Source organism: Columba livia, chromosome 1 (assembly GCF_036013475.1).
Source record: "Columba livia isolate bColLiv1 breed racing homer chromosome 1, bColLiv1.pat.W.v2, whole genome shotgun sequence".
Taxonomy (NCBI): domain Eukaryota; kingdom Metazoa; phylum Chordata; class Aves; order Columbiformes; family Columbidae; genus Columba; species Columba livia.
Genome location: NC_088602.1, coordinates 187,959,342 through 187,979,458, shown reverse-complemented (window position 1 = coordinate 187,979,458; position 20,117 = coordinate 187,959,342). Strand labels below are relative to the sequence as shown.

The 20,117-nt window shown below is 41.9% G+C and overlaps 1 protein-coding gene across 9 annotated transcripts in view; it reads left to right on the top strand.

Moving 5' to 3' along the window:
* The first annotated feature begins 18,209 nt into the window (after nt 1-18,209).
* CADPS2 (calcium dependent secretion activator 2) overlaps nt 18,210-20,117 on the top strand; it is a 308,892-nt gene continuing 306,984 nt past the window's right edge. For 8 of the 9 annotated variants that reach the window (XM_065048851.1, XM_065048850.1, XM_065048852.1 and 5 more), the window contains exon 1: nt 18,212-18,661. In XM_065048851.1, coding sequence (XP_064904923.1) covers nt 18,338-18,661 — 324 coding nt within the window. In that variant the 5' untranslated portion in view covers nt 18,212-18,337. Of the gene's footprint in view, nt 18,662-20,117 lie in introns of all 9 variants that reach the window. The other variant, XR_010469580.1, reaches the window with a different exon arrangement.

The window sequence follows — 20,117 nt, the reverse complement described above, 5'->3', positions numbered from 1 at the left end:
CTCTCATTTCTTGGTGTCACTAAACTCTCACAGCCAGCATCTCCAAACGGCTTCTGTTGCCTGGGAGACCCCACTCCATCCCAGCAAGCAGCAGCCACCCTCCCTTCCACACACCTTCATGGGGTCTCGTCCAGGCTATGGCAACCTGCCTGGCCACAAAGCCATCGGGTCAGTGGCATGAATTGCACTTGTCCATCTCTCCAGCAACGTGGGTAACTGTGGAACAACACCGTTATGTCCACGTGCAGCACTGATTTCCTGCAGAGTACTGTTCAGGTTCACAGGAGATATACTTTTCTTCATGATGCCCTATGGTATGGGTCCAAAGCAGATGGAAAATCCAGGATTAATATCATGGTTTATAACTCAGAGACAAAACAATCTTACTCCTAAATTATTACAGAGAACTCAGGGGTATGAAAATGTGATATGAATTCCCATAGGCAGTAAGGTCAGCCGAAAAATTCACTCTGTTTCTTCAGCTGCAAAGAAAATATCTTCAAAATTACCTTCTTTTAAAGTAAACAGCAGATTATATAATAAAAATTAATTAAATAAATACATAACCTTAAACAATAATCCCACCAAAGCAAAGCACTGCACTTCACACATTTTTCTCCTTTGAGTACAGATGAAGAGAATGAACCACGTGTAATTTTGGCCAGTTGGGTCATTTAAAGAACTACTGCCAAAAAACTGGGAGAGATTTACTGTGACTCATATTTTTCTATTAAAATCTCATAATGAAAAACTACACATTTGTGATAGTAATAGCACATCACATAATTGCTCAAATCTTTAGCCCTTTCTTATTTCTAAACCAAATTTCTTCAAGCTCATAGTTTCTATGCCTATTTTTTTTATGGTTATTTTTCTGAGGAAACTAATTTGCATGGGATGTTTCAAGAAAAAAAAAAATCCTGAAAATGCATAAAGCATATATTTTGCTATTGTAACTAAAAGTCTTCAAATAACCTAGATCAGTGTTCTTTACATGCGAATAAGTTTATGTGGTATACTGTGGAGCATTTTATAAACTTCTTTAGATGCTGTTGAACATTAGATATGCAAGGACTACAGACGCAATACTGGTTTACAACTGCACCTTATCAGAATTTATTGACATTCAATTAGGCTTTCAAAGTACCCGTACAGATATAGTTCCTTCACACAAGCTTTTTTTTTTTTTTTAAAAAAAAGGTGTCCCTTTAAACCTCAATTGTAATTAGGCTTCAGACAAAATTTCCAGATGGTAGTTTCATTCTAGACAATCTGCTCTCTTGAATGCCTCTCTCTGTAAAGCCCAATGAGCATTAAGTGCATTTATTATATTCTGATGCAACTCCTAGTCCAAGATAAATTTACTTTTCATCTAACAGTATATCAAATATTTTACATTATAATAATTGATGCAGTGATTGCAAAATTGCTGTTCAACAGAGGAAAAAATGCCATTACAGAACACACCCTGACAGCATGACATGAACCCTAATGAATTAGCTGACAAATGAACACAATAAGTTCTGCTCAAGTGTGCTGTCTAAGCAGCAATTCAGCAAATCTACTTTTCATTGTATTTTTCCCTTGTAAGGCTAAAGTCCGTGCAAATAAGTTCTCAGATGGGGTGTCAGGTGAAATGTGTTCAAAACATACAAAGAGCAGCTTCCATTTCCCCTTCCAGTTCTACATTATGGTCAGCACTTCTTTTCTGTACACGAATGCTCCCAGCCTCGCAGCACCAGCCACGCTTTAACACTTAGGGTCTATGACACTTAAAGAGGTAGAAGAGACAGAACAAGGACATTTTGACCGCAGCACAAACCATTCTTTGCTCCTCTGAGCTGTGGTTCCCTTGGCCAGTTGTAGCTTTTGTCTCAGAAGAGTCCAGCTGCAGCCTCCCAGGCCCACATGGCACCTGATGACACCTCCACAACACTGAATCTGCTAAAGACATTTTGAAATACTCTACCCCAATCATAGTGCAAAATCTGCCCACCAAGTGATCTGCAAATCTTGTGCTGGCAGATTTTGGCTCAGGAGCTGGGTGCAGCCCTTATCTCAGCAGAGGATTTCACTTTATTGCTGACAACATGGCACAGGAATCAAACTACATTACTTCCCCCACCTCCTTCAGAAAGTCCATACACACTTTAAAAATCACTGTTGTACTATTTCCAACCTTAAGCATCTTTTTCACAACCAATTCAGCATCTGCGTTTCCTCCACTCCATTTCAGTATTGGGTAGCCTGGATGGCTGTTGTTTGTTCTTCGTGAATTCAAGATAGTCTTCACCACTCTCAGTGAGTCTTCTGCCCACACAGAAACAGGACAATTCTTCACCAGATTGGCAAACCACAGCTTATCAGGGACTAAGGTCCTCTTTCTGAACCATGAGGAAAATCTAGCAATAATAAACTGTAACTGTATGATGCAGTCGTTTTGGGACAGGATCATTCTTCATGGTACCATCCTCTACATAGCCTGAAGATCTCACATGACAATGGATATAAAAGCCAATATATTTTGGAGATGGAAATTCCTTTGCTCTGCTGATGGCAATAGGAAGAACGTCCCCAGTCTCAGAAGCCCTGACTGCTAAGGTCATAGGGACAAGCAGATCAGCAGCTGCCTCTGCAGGATGTTCTTAACTCAGAGTGGAAGTTTAGCTCAAAGCTGCATCCATATCTGTAGCTGCTCCACAGTTACCATCTCAAAGATAAAATCCTTCATCATCCTCACTACCTATCCACAGGAGTGCCTGACAAACACACCAGGAATACGCAGGCACAAAAGCATGAGGGAAAGGAGATAAGGCTGTCACGGCACTCAGGAGCCCTCTGCCCGGGGTGCCCCTTGGAGATGACAGTGACTTTACATCCATCTGTAAGGAATGCCTATGGAAAAGCAGTTTTAGGAAACTGAACCACAACTGTCACATAGGAAATCTTGCAGGGAAAGCACTGCAACTGGGTGTGATGGCAGGTAAAGGTGAGAAAAAATGGAGAAGGCCCATGATCAGGCCACAGACAGCAATTGTCTGTTGTAGAGTTCCATTTGCAGAGGAAGTAAATGTATCTCAGAGATGACCTTTCCCAGAAAGACTGTAACAGAAAGGTCATACTTGTGCATGGAACAGATGCTACGAAGGATGCTCAAACTTTGGCCTCCAGTCCTGTTCTGAAGATGAGAGTCCAACATCATACACCTTTACTCAGCTATAAGTGTCTGTTTTCTACAAGCAACTCACTAAGAATGTCAAACAGGCAGCAACAGGAAGCCAGGTGACCTCCACCAGCGCCAAACCACTGGTGCCTAGAGAAGAAAGGGTGTAGTTGAAGGAGCTTGAACAACAAGCCAGGACATAATGAATAACAAACATGAACAAGGAACTTGGCCAGGGAAAATAAGTGGCAGTGTCTGAAATGTAGGTTGTGTACCTGTCAGATGCAGATGCACTGTGTGTGCCTCAATTATGAGGCTGTCCCACCTCTCTTTGACATCTGCCCTCTTTGCCTCTCAAGGAACCTGTCAGAGCTGTGATTGGGCTCAAGGAGAGCAGGGTGTTAGTAATGAATCTGGAGGAACAGGCCCTTGCCCATCCCTGTCCCATTTGCAGCTGTAGTCACTCTTCAAGGCAGGGCCAAGCCAAGCCACCACACTGCAGTCCAGGACAGGACTGCTCTAAGTGATGGGACCCACGGAAATGCCGTGGAATGTCCTCCAGCTGTAATCACAGTGGATTCCTGGGGAATTACAGAGGCACTGCAAGAGTGTGTAAAATAGATGCAGGCTGAACCCCAACCTGGCATATGCCCAAGAATCCCTACATTGGGAATAGAGGATAATACCTAAATATTCTTAATGGCATGGGATCAAATTGCTTTATTCATTACCTCTCTTATATGCTCTGTCACAGCACCTGAGTTCAGAGAAGTCATTTACTTCTGCTGTTGCTGTTGCATGGAACTTGTTAGTGTATGTCTCCAGAGGGGACCTTTGCTCAGGGAACTTATTCCTCATGTGACACTCCGATGTCTTCGCTTGTCAGAAAGACTGTTAGCTGCAAGCATCTATGACTTTTATGGCACATCTTAGAATTCATTTTAGAAGTTACTTCTGTTTGTATGTCATTTATATACCTACTGAAAACACAGCGTTTAGTCACCAGCTCTCCTGGAGATAGATGTTTTTAAAAACAACAAAATAAATGTATTCCAGAAACACTTCTTTTTTTTTTTTTTTCCTTTTCTTCTTTTGATGATGGTATATATATATATATATATGTAAAGCAGACCAAGAATTCTGTCCTGTTAAGATCATAGTGGATGAGTTAATGAGTTCATTCTTTTTTTTTTAATAGGTCTTCTTGGTTTTGAATTATCTAACAAGTTTCATAAAGTGAAAAAGACCAAGCCAGGGGGCATTTTGGCACTGTTCCATATATACAGCTTTTGCCCTGAATTAATGCTTGCCACTGAAACATTCCATCTTCGTAGAAATGATGTGAGCACTTTGCTTTGTTGATGTAGTACACTGCCTAATGTACCGAATGAATGAGGTATCAGGTGGCATTATAATGACACAGTGCATCAGGAGAGTTAGCTGTCTCTATAATCAGGTCTTGCATCATTACACCAGAAAGCAATCAGAATGCTGCTTGAAAGATGGCACTATAGGAAGGAAGAAAAATTCCTGGAGTGTATTTAACAATAATTCACAGGATTGAAGTAAACCAAAATATATTGATAGTATCTGTTACATGATGCAAGGCAGAAGTTCTAGGCTTACAGTAGCTTCTTGAAACTAAGCCTGTTGCATCTAATGAATAATATGTCACACACTGTATTTACTTTACTTCATTTGTACATTTTTGGCCACTAGTTTATCCTAGTTCCATTAAAGTAGCTTATGCTTCCCCCTTTTTTTCCTTGATTATCTGAACTGGTTCAAGAACCAATTTGCCTGCAGAGAGGTGTTATCATATGATCACGTACTATTAAGAATGATATTTAATTTCTTTTCTTAACAGCTAAATAGCAAGGAGAAAAATGACAGTATCTTTGAAGTTTGTGCTGTATCTTCCACCAAAAAAAAAAGTGACTTTTTTGCAATTTAGGTACCAAAGTTAGGAGCATAAGACCACAGGTTTTTCTACATGACATTTACTGGTGAATTAAACTAATTTGCTAGCTGGAAAGGAGACTCTGTCCATCTAATGAGGTAATCGGAGTTTCTCTAGGTCTGAAATCAACAGGGTCACGGGTTTATCAAAAAAGACAAAAGAGGATGATATCTACAAAGAATATAATCTCTATCCCTCAAAAACAGGAGGAAGATGTTATGAGTCTCTTACTGGTGTATTTCATCGCCTGGTCTAGGCTGGATCAGCTCAGGTGCACTGCAGACACTAAGTGCTCTTCCCTGACCCTGAACAATTCACTAACCATTTCCTTTTTTCCTTACTGCCTAGAGCACAATGCTGCACTGAACCCATCTTTCCTTCTTCCTCTCCTTCTGCATTAGACATTTTGCATATTGTGTCTTCCCTGACTCTTGTTTTCTAGGAGAAAACTGGCTCAGACTATGTACAAACAACTCCAGAAGCAAATGCATAACTGAAATAAATCATATTGAGCACCAGAGATTTATCAGCTGATCACTTGCTCCTGTCATCTGAGCCTTTCAGAGAAATGAGCAGGGAGAAAAAAGTACAGGCAAACCTGAATGATTCACACAGGCAAAATTCCCAGTGCAACGAGGTATTTGGGGGATTGTAGCTTTCTGCCTGAAACACACATAGAATTGCAGGGACCTCGGCAGATGAGACAGCCTTTTCCCAATCTGGCAGTCTCTTTTCCCTCTTCCTGTCCATGATATGGCTGACTTGGGCTGGGAGCCACAGACCCACAGGCAGCTCAGCCCTGGCTGAGCATTACTCCAGCCATGAGGTGTGGGGGAGGGTGATTACTGAGCTATAATCCACTGCCCAGGCTCCAGCAGGATAATGCTGTAATTGGTTGCTCTCCAGCCAGTCCTCCATTCGACACCATTGTTCTCACCAAAATCCTGCAGTGTTATGTGTTGGCTGCACATGAAATTTCGGCTCTCGCTGCCTGCGTGGGCAGTTATAATGTCTCAGATTCATTTCTCCCACAGTCTTTTCATTTGCTGGACAGATTTGGCCATTATGTTTCATCTTACCCCTTTAAATGGAACTCCCTGTGCACCATTTTGTCTCTTTCTCCATTAAAGTCATGGCTGAAGGAGTCCTTGGACCACCACTTGCCTTTAGCAAAAGAAGCTGGGTTGTGAGAGCAAGTTACTGGCAGTCCATGTCCCCAGCGCCACTGAAACTACCTTTTGGCTGGTTTTACATTTTTCAGGCTTCAACAAAGATGCTGTGACTAATATTTTAATACATGTAAATTAACATATTGGAGTGACTGGAAACTAACATTTGCAATATGCCTGCCAAATAAATTGTTACCAACACTCAGCTTATAACAAGAGCTCTAAGATATGATACAATTGCAACATACTTTTTATTTTTCAATGCAAATGACTCTGGTCACATTTAAGATACAGCACCATCTTATGGATATTTCTGTATAGATTAATGAGTGCAACTGTTTCTCTACTGGCAAAAAATGATTCTTTGCCAACAACATCACTGTGCACTTTCTATGTATGTGAAAAGTCAGAATGAGCTCTGGGAATGGGAAAGGACATTGTTCTGACACATTTTGGCAAATTTTCCATTTAACTACCAAGTCTATGATCAGGATGCCAAGTATTCCTGGTATTCTAGTGTCACAGCTACCAACAAGTACTAAAATTTTGTGTAAGAGATCTCAAACCACTTGAGATTAATTTCTTAATCATTATATTAAAAAATACATTTAAACCTAATTTTGTTTGTCTCTTGTTTTCTGGGACATTATGATGAAGTGGGGTCATACTTTCTAAATTTTCTTTGCAATTTTAAATATTCTTTCTTTCTTTCTCTCTTTCTTTCTTTGTTTCTTTCCATGACAGTTGCGGTTAATTCCTATTTCAGTGATTCCAGAAGCTCCAGGCAAAAAAAACAAATAGCAAGGACCTACAATCCTGTTTTCCAGTTATTTTCAAGTTTAACTCCCAGCTATTTAAGGGACCATGTAATTAAAGGAGGTGTAAATGTTCACTCTCATTTAATGCATGTTTAGTCATAAATGCTATACAAAATCTTTTGTGTAAGAAAAGCCAGATCCTTCCTCTTTTTCCTTCCACCCATATTACAAAAAGATAAACTAATTCAGTATATTTTTTGCCATTGTAAAGCAAAGCACCAGCTAAGGTTATTTTTATTTTTTTTTTGTTAAAGTATTATATAAAGTGTGGGGGACCACGGAATGCCCCAACTCACTACCAGTGACTTTGTATGCCAACCCAGACTCCCACTACTAATGCAGATCGGATTATAGGGAAAGTACATATTATTCCTTAAAAAAACAAGAAGATAGCTTTTTGGAAACCCACATAAGTATGTGTTTAATCATAGATCTAGGTTTTAGTCTCATTAAGCTCCACAGTCCTAAAGTTTTGTAGGTACTTTCTTGACTTGGGTTAAGTTTACACGTAAAGTGAGATACCTTCCTGAATAGTCGAAAAAGCATATGCAGGATGTATGACTATGTGTGTATCACACACAAATTTTTCAAATTACATTATTGTTGTTATCAATTATGTGTTATTATAAATACATCTAAAATTACATCCAAAATATAACCTAAAATTCTAGTCACCCTGATGATTCAGTACCAATACGGCACACATGGTGAAATCCTAGGAGCTTTGAAACATTAACTGATTTCTGGAATAACTTCTGTCCAGGATTTCATTTCTCTGGGAAGCATAGGCTCCAAATATCCCCTAGACTCCATCCTTGCAGCCTTCCTGCACTGTGACATATAAGGAGCATACAAGGAAAAATGTTTCATTTGTCTTAGGCCATTAAGAGCATGTTTATAGCTTCTCCCACACTGGTCTATTCCAGGCCACTTACAGCTTTGTGGTTTACAATAAACATGTCCAACTCCACAGGAAACCAATGGACATCCAGAGCAGTCTCCTGATAACAGAAAACAGAGTTGAGGCTTCACATAGCAACAGTGAGATCACACCTTCACCAGGTGATCAGGTGGTGCTGGAGATCAAAAATGCAGATGCAAAACCTAACAACGAATGACAGGTGAATTTGGCATAGTTCCTTCCATTTCACTTTGTTAGCTTTCAATTTAACAGTAATGTCATGCCATGATCCAGCAACCATCCCCAAAGGCTGTAATCCAAAGCACTGATTGCAAGATGCAGAACAGCAAAAATAAATTATATTTGTATTTGCTGTTTGTCTTTGGACTTAGTTTAGCACAAAACATTTAAACATGTTCAACACAAAGAAAGTGGGTCACTTTCTGCTTGCATTATCTATTGTTAAGCCAAATACATTTCAACAAACTTACATTGAAGCATATGTTTTAATCCAGGACTCTACTCTCTTCAAATTGATTTTTGAAAAAAACCAAACAGGTAAATCAACTGGAAAATGTTATTGGTAAATCGCCATTTCAGTTAAAATATTTATTATATGTATGAAAAGGTGCAACAAAAGGAAAACAAAATATTACCCTGGCTCATACATATGCTCTTACTCAATAGGCAAATGCAAGAATTATCTGGTAAATTTTCCCAGCTCTTCTTTCTTCTTACTGCCAGACAGAAAGTTGGTAATTCCAGAAAAATCACATCAGAGCTTCATTCAAGATACAAATCAAAATCTTACCTGTCTTGAATGATAAGAAGAGAAAATTTATTATATTTGCCCTGAATCACCAGGAGACTACAAACAGTTTGAACAATGACAGTGGAAAGACGACAAAATGCTGAAAAGCCAATGTGACACTGTAAAATATGCACACAGGCAAACACGGTAGTACTAAGCCCAAATTCTCAGGAATCTGGGATCCCAAATAATAATATTGACTTCAAAATCATTAGATGTGAAAAAAGCCAAACTCACATTGCATTTTTTTAACCACTTCCTTTTTGACTAGTCATTAGAGCACAGCCACTTTGACTTCCCTCCACAAGTGGAAAGGCAGGGGGTTTTAGGAGGGAGTGAGGGAAATATGAAAGTTCAATTCTCACTCAATGTACTAACTGAAGCTGACAAAGTTAAAGATAGCATACCCAGATACTATTAAGATTGAAGCAAATTGCATTAATAATGCAATAATGCAACTTCATGTTGTAACCAAAAATTCCTGGGAAAAGGGAATCGTTGGGTCACCTGTGAAGAATGAACTGAACTGTGCTAAAACAACTGTATTGAAAACAGACTTCCACCTAACCCAAGGCATTGTATTAGAAGACCAAGAGACTGAGAGCATGAGAAAGCAGAAAAATTTCGCATAGTGATGCAGAGAAAATAGTGCAATGTCACTTCCATTTGCATGATTTAAATTTCTGGGCTGGTTCAAAATAAAACCTAAAGAAATATTTGATTCAAGTCTAGCCATGGAACAGTAATTAAAAATTAGTGATTAAAAAATGGTCCCAACTTGTTAGATCTAAAAATATCCCCCTTCAGAAAGGCCATAAGAAGGTCTTCTAAATGATAAATCCAGACATTAACAAGACTTCTTTTATCCCTGGTTTAAAAATGATTATGTTCTCACATATCCAACTAGCAACTTCATTCAAGTTCAAATGCAGGGCATAGTTTAGGAGCCCACTGAAAATGAACACAGAAAAGCCCACTGAAGAGGAAAAAAGGGCTATTTCTGTCACCAGTGGACTTTGAATCAAGTCCTAACTTACTACGATTGACATTCAAAACAGGGACAACTGGGTACGATTAGAAGGCTTTTCAAAGAGACATAATCACAGTGATGAGCTTCCTGCCCTTCCCAGAGTGCAGCCTTTGGGTATGCTCGGTACAGTTGCCTCTATCTGTATTCTGCACAACATTTTTCTGTGCAATAAAGTACATAATCTGTTTGCAAAGAATTCTTCTAGAAGAAAATATATCAAATTCAAGCTCATACATAAGCACCTGAGCAGATTTTGACTGTCCAAGTAACCAAAATGAAAATTTCAGCCATGACAGCAGGGATTCTTTTTGTTTTGACCATATGCTGCAAAAGATCTGCTGATGTGTTCAAACACTCCTTCCATCATGAAACATAAAATTACCATATATCACTCTATAACGGTTTGAACCAAGCTGGTTTCCTTGCATGCAGTGGGAAGACCTGGTCATAACCACAAGGACCTCTTGTTGCCATTTTAAACTCTTGAAGAAATCTCCATACGCTCTCATCATCCTTGTGGAATGGTTTGCTTAAACAGCTAATCTTGTTTTGCCATCTAGGAATATTTCCTTTACACAAATAATTTAAGATGTGAGCTAATGACCCTCTGTACCATTTGTTTCATTACCCAGGATTTGACAGAACACACATAGACTCTGGATGTTTTTCTAGACATTAGGGCACCAACGATTAAAGCTAATCTTTTTTCTTTTCCAGAAGGTTGATTCTCCACTCATCAGTCAGTGCTGTGCAGAATGGTGTCACGTTAAATGACAGTTCATTTCCACAACAAGTGGAATGGGAGATATGAAAAGGATATTGTCAATCCACATGAACTCCAACACACACCTTAAAGGAAGACAAATTCATGGTAGGTGACTGGGCTGAGACTGAAGTCCAGAGTTTAGAACAATCAAGAAAAGATCTCCCTGAACTGTGCAAACAGTCATCCATCACCCTATTCATTTACAAGACTGATTCTTGGCAAGAGTCCACAGAAACTGCTTTTTTAGTTAATTAATCACTTATGTGCACAGCCAGGAATCTGAGCTCACACATGAACCAAATTAGCAAGATAATAATGACCTCAAAATATTTTTTAAGTGTTTGGTATGCAAAACTGCAGGCTTCTGTGGTGAGAGTAGGAAGAACTGGAAAGGTTGAGCCCCTCCCACATCCCTGTTATCCCTCTTCCTCCTTCACCCCTACTCCTCTCGTGATCACAGACCAGTTCTCACTGGCAATAGCACTGCACAAAATCCCTGCTTGGGCTGGAGAGCAGGACCACATTTCTACCACAAGCAGAATGACATCAGTGGCTGCTCAGCTCATGGTGTTGGGGAAAAAACGCAGCTTTGCCATTGGAAATAATGAAAGGACAGTCATATGTAAGCTCATAAAGTATTTTCTCTATTCCATGTGATGTGGTCAGGTTGACATACCTTTGAGAGTGCCACTTCACGAAAAGCATACTTCAACTGGGAAGAAACAAGGTTAATCCAAATTTGCACCCATTGCCTGTGCAGAATGACTGAGGGATCATGTAGCTCACAGAAAGCTGAGCAGGAGAAAGAGGATTCCTTTTTATACAAAAACCTTTTATAAATAGGAAGGGAGTAAATTGTTTTCTATGTTTGCTGCAGACAGGTGAGACTAACAGGTTTAAATTGCTCAGGGACATGGTGTAGATTTTAGTGGCTCCAAGCTCATTGCTGGCAAGAGGCTGAAAACTTCTCTTGCTCTTCCTCCTGGCATCTCCCAGCCACTCTTACCTCTCCTTCCTGTCCTCCTCTCTGTAGGATTGTGACCAAGCTCCAAAGCAGTGCTGAAGGGAGCAGAAGAACAAGCCTCTTGGTCTCCTCTGCTCCAGCCCAAAAAACACCATGAGTCCCTGGGAGGAGCACACCCACCACGCCCCTGGAAGAGGCATGGGGCCTGATTCAATGTGTGCCTGACCTCTGCTTGTCTCCCTGAAAACCCACCCTGAGCTTCCTTCTCCATACTCTGGTACCAAATGGAGAACAAGATCATGCCACCTTTGCAAATGTATTTTCTTTTCAGCATAAAAAGAATTATGTCAGGTTGTTTGGTTTTGGGTTGGTTGGTTGTTTTTTTCAGATGAGTCCCTCTTGCACCCAGAGAGATTCACCTCAGGGTCTTTTCCTCCAACACAGTGAAAGCTCTGAAGGTCCGTCCTTGTCTGGACTGAGCAGAACAGCCCCTGCATGCCCACGAATTAAGAAAACACAATGCAAGCTGAGCAGGGACGAGGTTTGGGATCTTTTGAGCAGAGGCTGCAGCTCCTCTGCATGGCACAAGTGTCCAGAATGGGAGGCTTAGGGTAACATCAAGACAAGTTTTCCAAATTGAGAGTTCAATGTTGGAACTGTTTGCCTAGGGGGATGAAATACTAGAAGGTACTAAGAACAAGGTTAGATAAGCATCAGCCACAAATGAGTTAGGTGTAGCAAATCTTAGTTGAGAGCAGAAGTACAATCCCAATAACTTCTTAAGATCCTTTCCAAACTTACTTTCTATTCTTGTTTATAGATCTGAACGGGGCTTAAGCAAACACATTCCTCTGGAGATCTGACAGGGTTCACTGGAACTTGCTAGCAATGTCTGACAGTGTCACACATGCAGCGTCTGTATCATCTTATAAGAGATACCACATTCCACTCTGTTGCTCACAAGACTCCACACTGCTCATATCAGTGAGTTTTGTGTCATCTGGGCTTGCTGAGAAACCACGTGTCTTAGAAAGCAGTAATAATCTCTAGTAAAAATAACGCTACTTGTGTATTAATGATAACAACCATGTGAAAGTATTAATGTGTTGCTAAACAACAGGTGCTTTATGGCTCTGTACTTTTCTTGTTCATTAGCTTATAACAAGATTAATTATAAAATTTCCACTGGCATTATTAAGTTAACAGGACAATCGATCCTGTGGTGTATTTGGTTCTAACATCCATTGCCAATTAAAACAGGTTGCAGGGTAGAGAGGTTTCATGTGGGTAGAAACATTCCTTTAAGAAAAATGGATTTGGATACTTCTTTAGAATTTTAAAGGAGATATTAATGTCATTTTTTCAGTCCCACACTGAAAAATCAGATTGCCTTAACTACGTGAGCCTAAGGTGTGGAGAACAACACTACATTTCAGACACAAGGCTACCCTCAATCAAATTAATTCAAAATATCAATTTTTTAGACTAGCTTTTAGTACTAAGTGGAGATGTGACATAAATTTTAATCTGGCCTCTTAGCAATAACCTGCTCATTACATTTATGCTGTACAGCTTGTAAGTAATGCAGTGCCTCCAAAGTGTCAGAGCAGGACAAACAATTAGCATTTTCTCATGTATTTCTGTACATTTACATACATATGCATGAACTAAACCTGAATAACGAAACTGGAAACTATGCGTGGAAACACTTGGATCTAACTTGGATTTTTTCTTTATATGGATCAGCTATTGACATCACTGACCCTGGTCAGCTGCCTCTCGGGCCTTACCTGAGGAGATGATGGGAATTTCTTTTAAGGGCTAGAAAAGCTAGTTAGGAATCAAGCACGTGGGTGCTCTTTATTCCTCCCTGTGCTCTTGTCTGAGGTCTAACTAGCTCATGAATATTGACATCCATTCTGGCATGTCAGGAGGAAATATCAGGACATAAAGCCCATTTTGTTTAATGGTTACTCCCAGGGAGCCAAATCACATGGAATCATTTGGGAGGAATGCTTTCCAAAGCTCTGAAATTCTAATATAGATCACTGGAGCAAAGGTGTTTATTTAAGTAAGAGAAGAGGAATATATTCCATCATTGACTGCAGATGCAAGAAGTTGTGGTGGACAAGAAGGACTTTGTGGCAGTGTGAGAGTGTGATGATGGCTGCACGAGTGCAACAAAAACATGAAGTAACATCTTCACCTCTAAGCCTGTGAATGCTCTACCACTTGCCTACATGGTTGAGGAGACCAAAAAAATATATCCGAACTTTTCAGGCATCAGAAAGAAGCTGTGTGAATATTATATGCTCTTGCATGGGCAAAACCTCATACATATCAATGGACAATATTGTCAACAGTCAGATGCCTTCAGAAACTGTAAGCCAGGCCAACAAATCAGTATGCGCTCAGCTTCACCATCATATTATTTAAAAAATAAGCATTAAAATGTGGTTATTTATTCTACTTTACTTTTAGGTTTTGTACTTTTCTGGCAGTATTCTTTTATTTGTTCAAGTTTTTCTCCACAAGTTCATGATATACAAGCAAAGGTGGTCACATCATATAAAGCAAAGGGAGAGGCAGTACTTCACTCAGTGCTGCCTGGAGTAGAATATTCCCATGTTAAAGCAATTACAAAGCACTCTAGAAACATCACTGTCATGTCTGGCTTTGGCTATGACCTGCTTACAAATAACATAAGGTGAAATTCTTGCTTGATCACATTATTTGGTAATCCAGAGCATTAGAGGAAAATAGTAGAAGTGTCGAAACTGACAATACACTGCATGAAGCTAAAACTCATTACTGTGAAATACTGTGCCTCAAAATAATGATGAATTTTATCACCAAAAGGCTATTTATAAGTGAATTACAAGGCACTAATTCTACAATAGGAAATATTTACTGAGCATAAATGCATTCTTACACACCTTATTTTTAGTCACATATTTTCCCAAATGAAGGATTTGAAAACACAGTCAAAATTTTTATCTGCATCTTGAAATAAAAATCCTAGATCAGTTTAAAACTGAGTTGTTCATCACTATTTTTTCTGCTTCTTTTATCCCCTAAGCAGAAAGCTTTATCAACAAATTCCTAATTTCATTGCCATATAAAAAAGAACAGTCCAGCTCTTAACATAATTTTGTTCTACAAACTAAATTGGCCAAAATATTACATTTAGGCAGAAAAAAATGCACTTGAATGAGTGCAACTGTAAATAAACCTGTGCTGAGGTTGGACAAAGCATAGATGAAGTACAAATAAAACTATTTTGGTTAGATTATCTTGATGAGAACTAAAGAATGACTTTTCATTATTGAGGCTGGTATTTTTAAGCCTATAGGTATTTGAATAAAACATTCTGCTTTGACATTTGTGTACTTAACCAGTTGAGCAGCATTTGAACACAAGCATCTGAGGAATTCAGTGATGAGTTCTGACTGATTCTTACATGACTGATACCACCAATGTTTGGTGGTAGTATTACCAGTAAAGTAGACAAGGGGGATTCAGAAAGGGTGGTGTTTGTGCTCAGCAGCAATGTTTAAAATATAAAAGAAGATACTTTACATTTAAATGCAAAAGAATAAAAAATAGCACCAAGAACCCCCAAAAGATCAAAACTAAAACCTCAAATAATGTTAGAGGAGAGTAGCTACACAGAATGGAAACACACAATACCAAATAAAGGGTCATGTTAAAAGTAGTTGCAGAAGTAACAGTGTTGGTCCTAAGCTGTTAGATATGCTATGTCAATTCATTGTATCAATTAAGTCAATTCTAAGCTGAGAACACCCTATTTTGAGCCTGGTCTTATAGAAACCAAAATCTAAATTGTTCTTGTTTTTATCTTTTTCCCCAAATAAGAAGATACTGTGAGAAAATGAGGCCTGAAAGCAAAGTACAAGACTTTTGCTAGAGGTCCTTGCATGCAGCTCTAGGGAATTTTATAATAAGTGGTGGAATAAAGCAAATATCACTCCTATCTTCAGTAAAGTTAAGATTAAAGAGCTATGGGCCAGTCAGCCTTACCTTGATCCCTGGGAAGATGAAGGAGCAAGTAATACTGGAAACCATTTCCAAACATATTCAAATAAAGAGAGTGACTAGGAGTAGCCAGTATGGATCTATGGAGGAGAAGTCATGCCTGACCAACCTGATGGGTTTCTATGATCAAATGACTGGCTTGATGGATGTCTTTTATTTTGACTTCATGCAGGCTTTCAACATTTTCTCCAATAACATCCTCATTGACAGACAGATGAAGCACAGGCTAGATAAGTGGAGAAAATGGCAAACAGGGATCTCAAGAAGTTCAACAAACTGAATTGCAAAGTCTTGCATCTGAGGATGAAAACTCCTGTGCACCAGCACAGGCTGGGGAAAGAAGCTTTGCAGAAAGATTTAGGTCTTGGTGAACACCAAACCAAACATGAGCCAGCAATGCACTCCTGCAGCAATGAAGGCCAACAACCTCCTGGGCAGCATCAGGATGAGTATTGCCAGCAGGTCAAGGGTGTGATCCTGTGATCCTTTCCCTCTCCTCTGCACTGGTGAGGCCACATCTGGAGTGCTGTTTCTGGCGCTGGTCTCCCCAGTATAAGAGGGACATGGACATACTGTAGCTGTGAGATGACACTGCTGGACTGAGTCATTACATTTTAAAATGTTTGGGACCTGATTGTTTTGAAGTTTCAGAGAGTTCATATCCCCATTGTTGCTTTACATATCTCTGGTGGCAATATTTTTATAGTGTTACTTTATTTTTTTTTGTCATTAGAATGAGAACAAGTTATGGAAAAAGGCACCCATAAACTGAATGTACATTGTACTCATCTTAGTGAAAAAGTAGTTTATAGTAACCAGTTCCATATTTTTTATGGAGTTACCTCTTGTCTACTACATGGCTAGCACTACTTGCAGTGATACACCAGGGACACAAGCACTGACACGTGACTGGTGATAGTGGTACACATGAAAACTGGCCTTAGCAATTCTTGCTCTGAGGAAATGTGACCAGAGGTGTTCAATAGGCTGACATACTTTTCCCTGACTGCCTTTCTACATCTCACAACTTTTGTCTACCATTATCAGTTAATGCTAAGGACATGAGCCAGACATAAATAGCCTACCAATTTTTGTATAACTGCTGCACTTAGCACCCAAACTTCAAAGAGAGCCAGTGTGTTTGTCAGCATGGTTGTCCCTCAGTGCTCAACCTCATTCCTCTGGTAGAGATCCAGAGGCAGAATACAGACTCCTAATGCTTAATGCTGCCATCTGGCTAATAGCTGCTGTCTACAGCAGAAGTAATTTCACCTTCTGAAAGCCAGTTCACTCAGGAGATAACTGCCTCCTCTAAAGGTCCTTTCCTAAATCTCCTACTGGAGGACTGTGCACTTCAAAAATATTGGTAATGGACTAGAGCCTTTCACCACTCCTACAGAGAGAACCCAGCTCATACAGTGACAACTGGGCAGACCTTCTGAGTTTATTCAATTTCTGTTCAGGGCTTTGAAAACTTGCTACTGCTAATAAGCAGAGCCCCAGTTGCCATCTTTAAAAGGCAGCATACAGGGGCACTGCCTTTCTGTGAGCCAGTCCATCCCTACAGGCTTTGGCCTCCCAACCTCTAATCCTTCCCTGTTAAGTAGTTTCCACGTCCTCACTGGTACCGGCACCACCATGCATGGGTGTGTAGGGAGCAAGAGAAGGACTTGTTGATCCATGATAAATCTGATGTGCCTTCCCTCCACAGGGCTACCTATCCACAGGGTCCTAATCACATGCCAGAAATGTAGCTGTCAGATGGTGAAGTCTTTTTTTTTTTTTTTCATTGTAGAGGGTTATAGTGGTAGGCTTTCGTATGTTTCTCTCAGTCTTAACTATGACGATAACCACTGTGAATATGAACGGGGTTGGATCAGCAGATACTCTGGAACGATGATATCAGAGACGAGTCAACCACCTACTTGTGGCAGCAGACTCCCAACAGAGGTGTCCTGCTAGAACAATGTGCGCCTCAGTATCAGCTCACTGCCCATTTCAGAAAGGCATGGTTTCACTGGCTTCTTTTTCTGGGGCTATTTGAGATGCCTCTCGTTTTTTCCCTACACTACATATCAGAGGATGTCAGCGAGCTCGGGGTCGGCAGCGAGCCAAGCCGTACCGTGCCGAGCCGAACAGGGGGACAGCCCGCCGCTCTCCCCTCCGCAGCCCGGCGTCGCCCATGTGCCCGAGGCGCCAAGAGAGCGACGGGAGCGTTTCCCACGGCCGGCGGGGTCCGAGCGGCGCAGCGCTGCTGGGCGGGCCAGGGCCTGTCCATCGGCTGCCCTCGTGGCTGGGCGCAGGGCAGCCGAGCTGAGCCAAGCCCTGCTGAGCAAAGCCCTGCCGTGCCGACCCCGCCGTGCCGAGCCATGCGAAGTCCAGCCGAGCTGCGCCGGGGCAGGTGCAGTGACGCCCCGCCCGGACCGGCCACCTGCGGGCCGCTGCTCCCCGCCGGGGCGGGCGGAGGTGCCAGCCCAGCCCCGGCTCCGCCTCCGCCGGGAGCCGCTCGGAGCAATTCCCACGGCAACCCAGGCTCGACCCCCTTCCCAAACCCCGCCTCCCCTCCCCGCCCCTCCGCTCCCGCCCGGCGGCTGCCGCCGGTCGGAAACAGTCTGTGTGTAAACTCGACGTGTCCGGAAAGGTGCGCGCCGCTCCCCGCTTCGCTCCGCGCCCGGCTGCGGGCGCGCCCGCCGTGCGCGATGCTGGACCCTTCCTCCAGCGAAGAGGAGTCCGATGAGCTGCTGGAAGAGGAGCGGCGGGACGTGCTGGTGGCGGCGGGAGGCGGCTCTCCGCGCTCGCTGCCACCGCCGCCCCGGGACCCGCGGGGCAGGGAGGCCGGCGCGGCTCGGGCAGCCAGCCCCAGCCCCTCGGTGCTGAGCGAGGGCCGGGAGGAGCAGGAGCGCCTGCAGCGAGAGGAGCGGGAGAAGCGGCTCCGGCTGCAGCTCTACGTGTTCATTGCGAGGTGTATCGCGCACCCGTTCAACGCCAAGCAGCCCACGGACATGGCCCGCCGGCAGCAGAAGGTGAGCGCTCCGCCCTCCCCCCTCCCTGCGCTCCAGCCCTGCCCCGCCGGTTCTGGCTCCCGCGGGCCACCCCGTGCCCGCCCGCCGGCAAGTGCCGGGCTCTGGCCCGCAACAGGTTGAGGCGGGCGGGGCAGGGCGGGGGGAGCCGCCGCCGTCCCCAGCGGCACTGCAGGCGGTGTCAGAGCAGGGTGTTGGGAAGCTTCTCCAAAACAGCACGTTTACCTAGAAATCCATCAGTCAGCAGGGGCGAAGTCTTTTAAGTTTTTAGAGCTGAGCTTAAAGTGGCCGTGAGAAATAAGAGCGCAGATAGCGGGCGGCGGAGCCGCTTTGCAGTGGAAGAGGTTTCGGCTTCGCAGCGTTGTGTGACCGACGGAGTTCCACGTTCCAGACGTGCCTCCTGCAAATCGTGTTCTGACTGTGCCCAACTCGAGTAAATTAACCCATAATTCAGGGGTGAACGAGAAACTTTTTTTCTTTCCCCATTAATTTTTAAGTACAATCTTTCTGTATAGAGAAACAATTAACATGTGTTTGTGATGAGAATGACCTTCCAGTGAATGAATGATTTCTTGCACACCAGAGACAAGCTCTTGAGAATTGACAGGCATGTGGTAGGTTTTTATGCTGTAAGAGTGCTTCTTCTCTGTTAGTTTTTAATAGGTAGAATACTTAAAGTTTTGAAACAAGGTGCTGCATTTCCAGATAACCACTTAAAAGCTCAGTTCTTGAAATGTTTGGTCTTAGAAAATTTTATTTTTATTATTGCTTTCAGATCTATAAAACAAACCCAAATCCAAACAGAAAAATAAACAGAAAACCTTCCACATTGCTTTCCAGAGGGAAAGAATTCAGTTCGACTTAGCTTTTTCTGATCCTGGTACTTCTATATATCTAAGAGTTTGTAAAATCCCCTACTGAATGCTTTGGGGTGTCTGGATTATGCCTGCTATAGGTAATTTGTGCTTAGTGAATTCTCTGACAAGTTAACGTGGTGATAATAATAAGATTATTTCTGGAAGAACACTCTGTTTTTATTAAGTGTTAGGTATTTAAGCTGTGAAGCCTGTTTAAAGACATTTTGTAAGCAGGAAGTTAAAGAAAATCTGGCAAAATGAGAATTTTCACCATCCCAGTGAGGACTCCCCACCCCAAAATAGATTTATCGTAGACATTATGTTTTGAAGGGACATTTGGAGGTCATCTAGCTGTGACCTCGCACAGGAGGAAGCCAAAGCTGACCTGATCTGTGTTGATACTAGTCTAGGTTCAAGCAGGAGGCTCAAAAGCCTCCAGAGGTGAGAACCCGCAGCCCATCTGTGTGACCTGCTCAGTGCTGCATTGCCCTCTTCTTGATGAAATTTTACTAACCACCTTCTAAGGCACAACTTGTGGCCATCAACTGCAGGACATACTGAGCATTTAGAAGTTCTCACTGATTCAGTTGCTAAGTATAGGG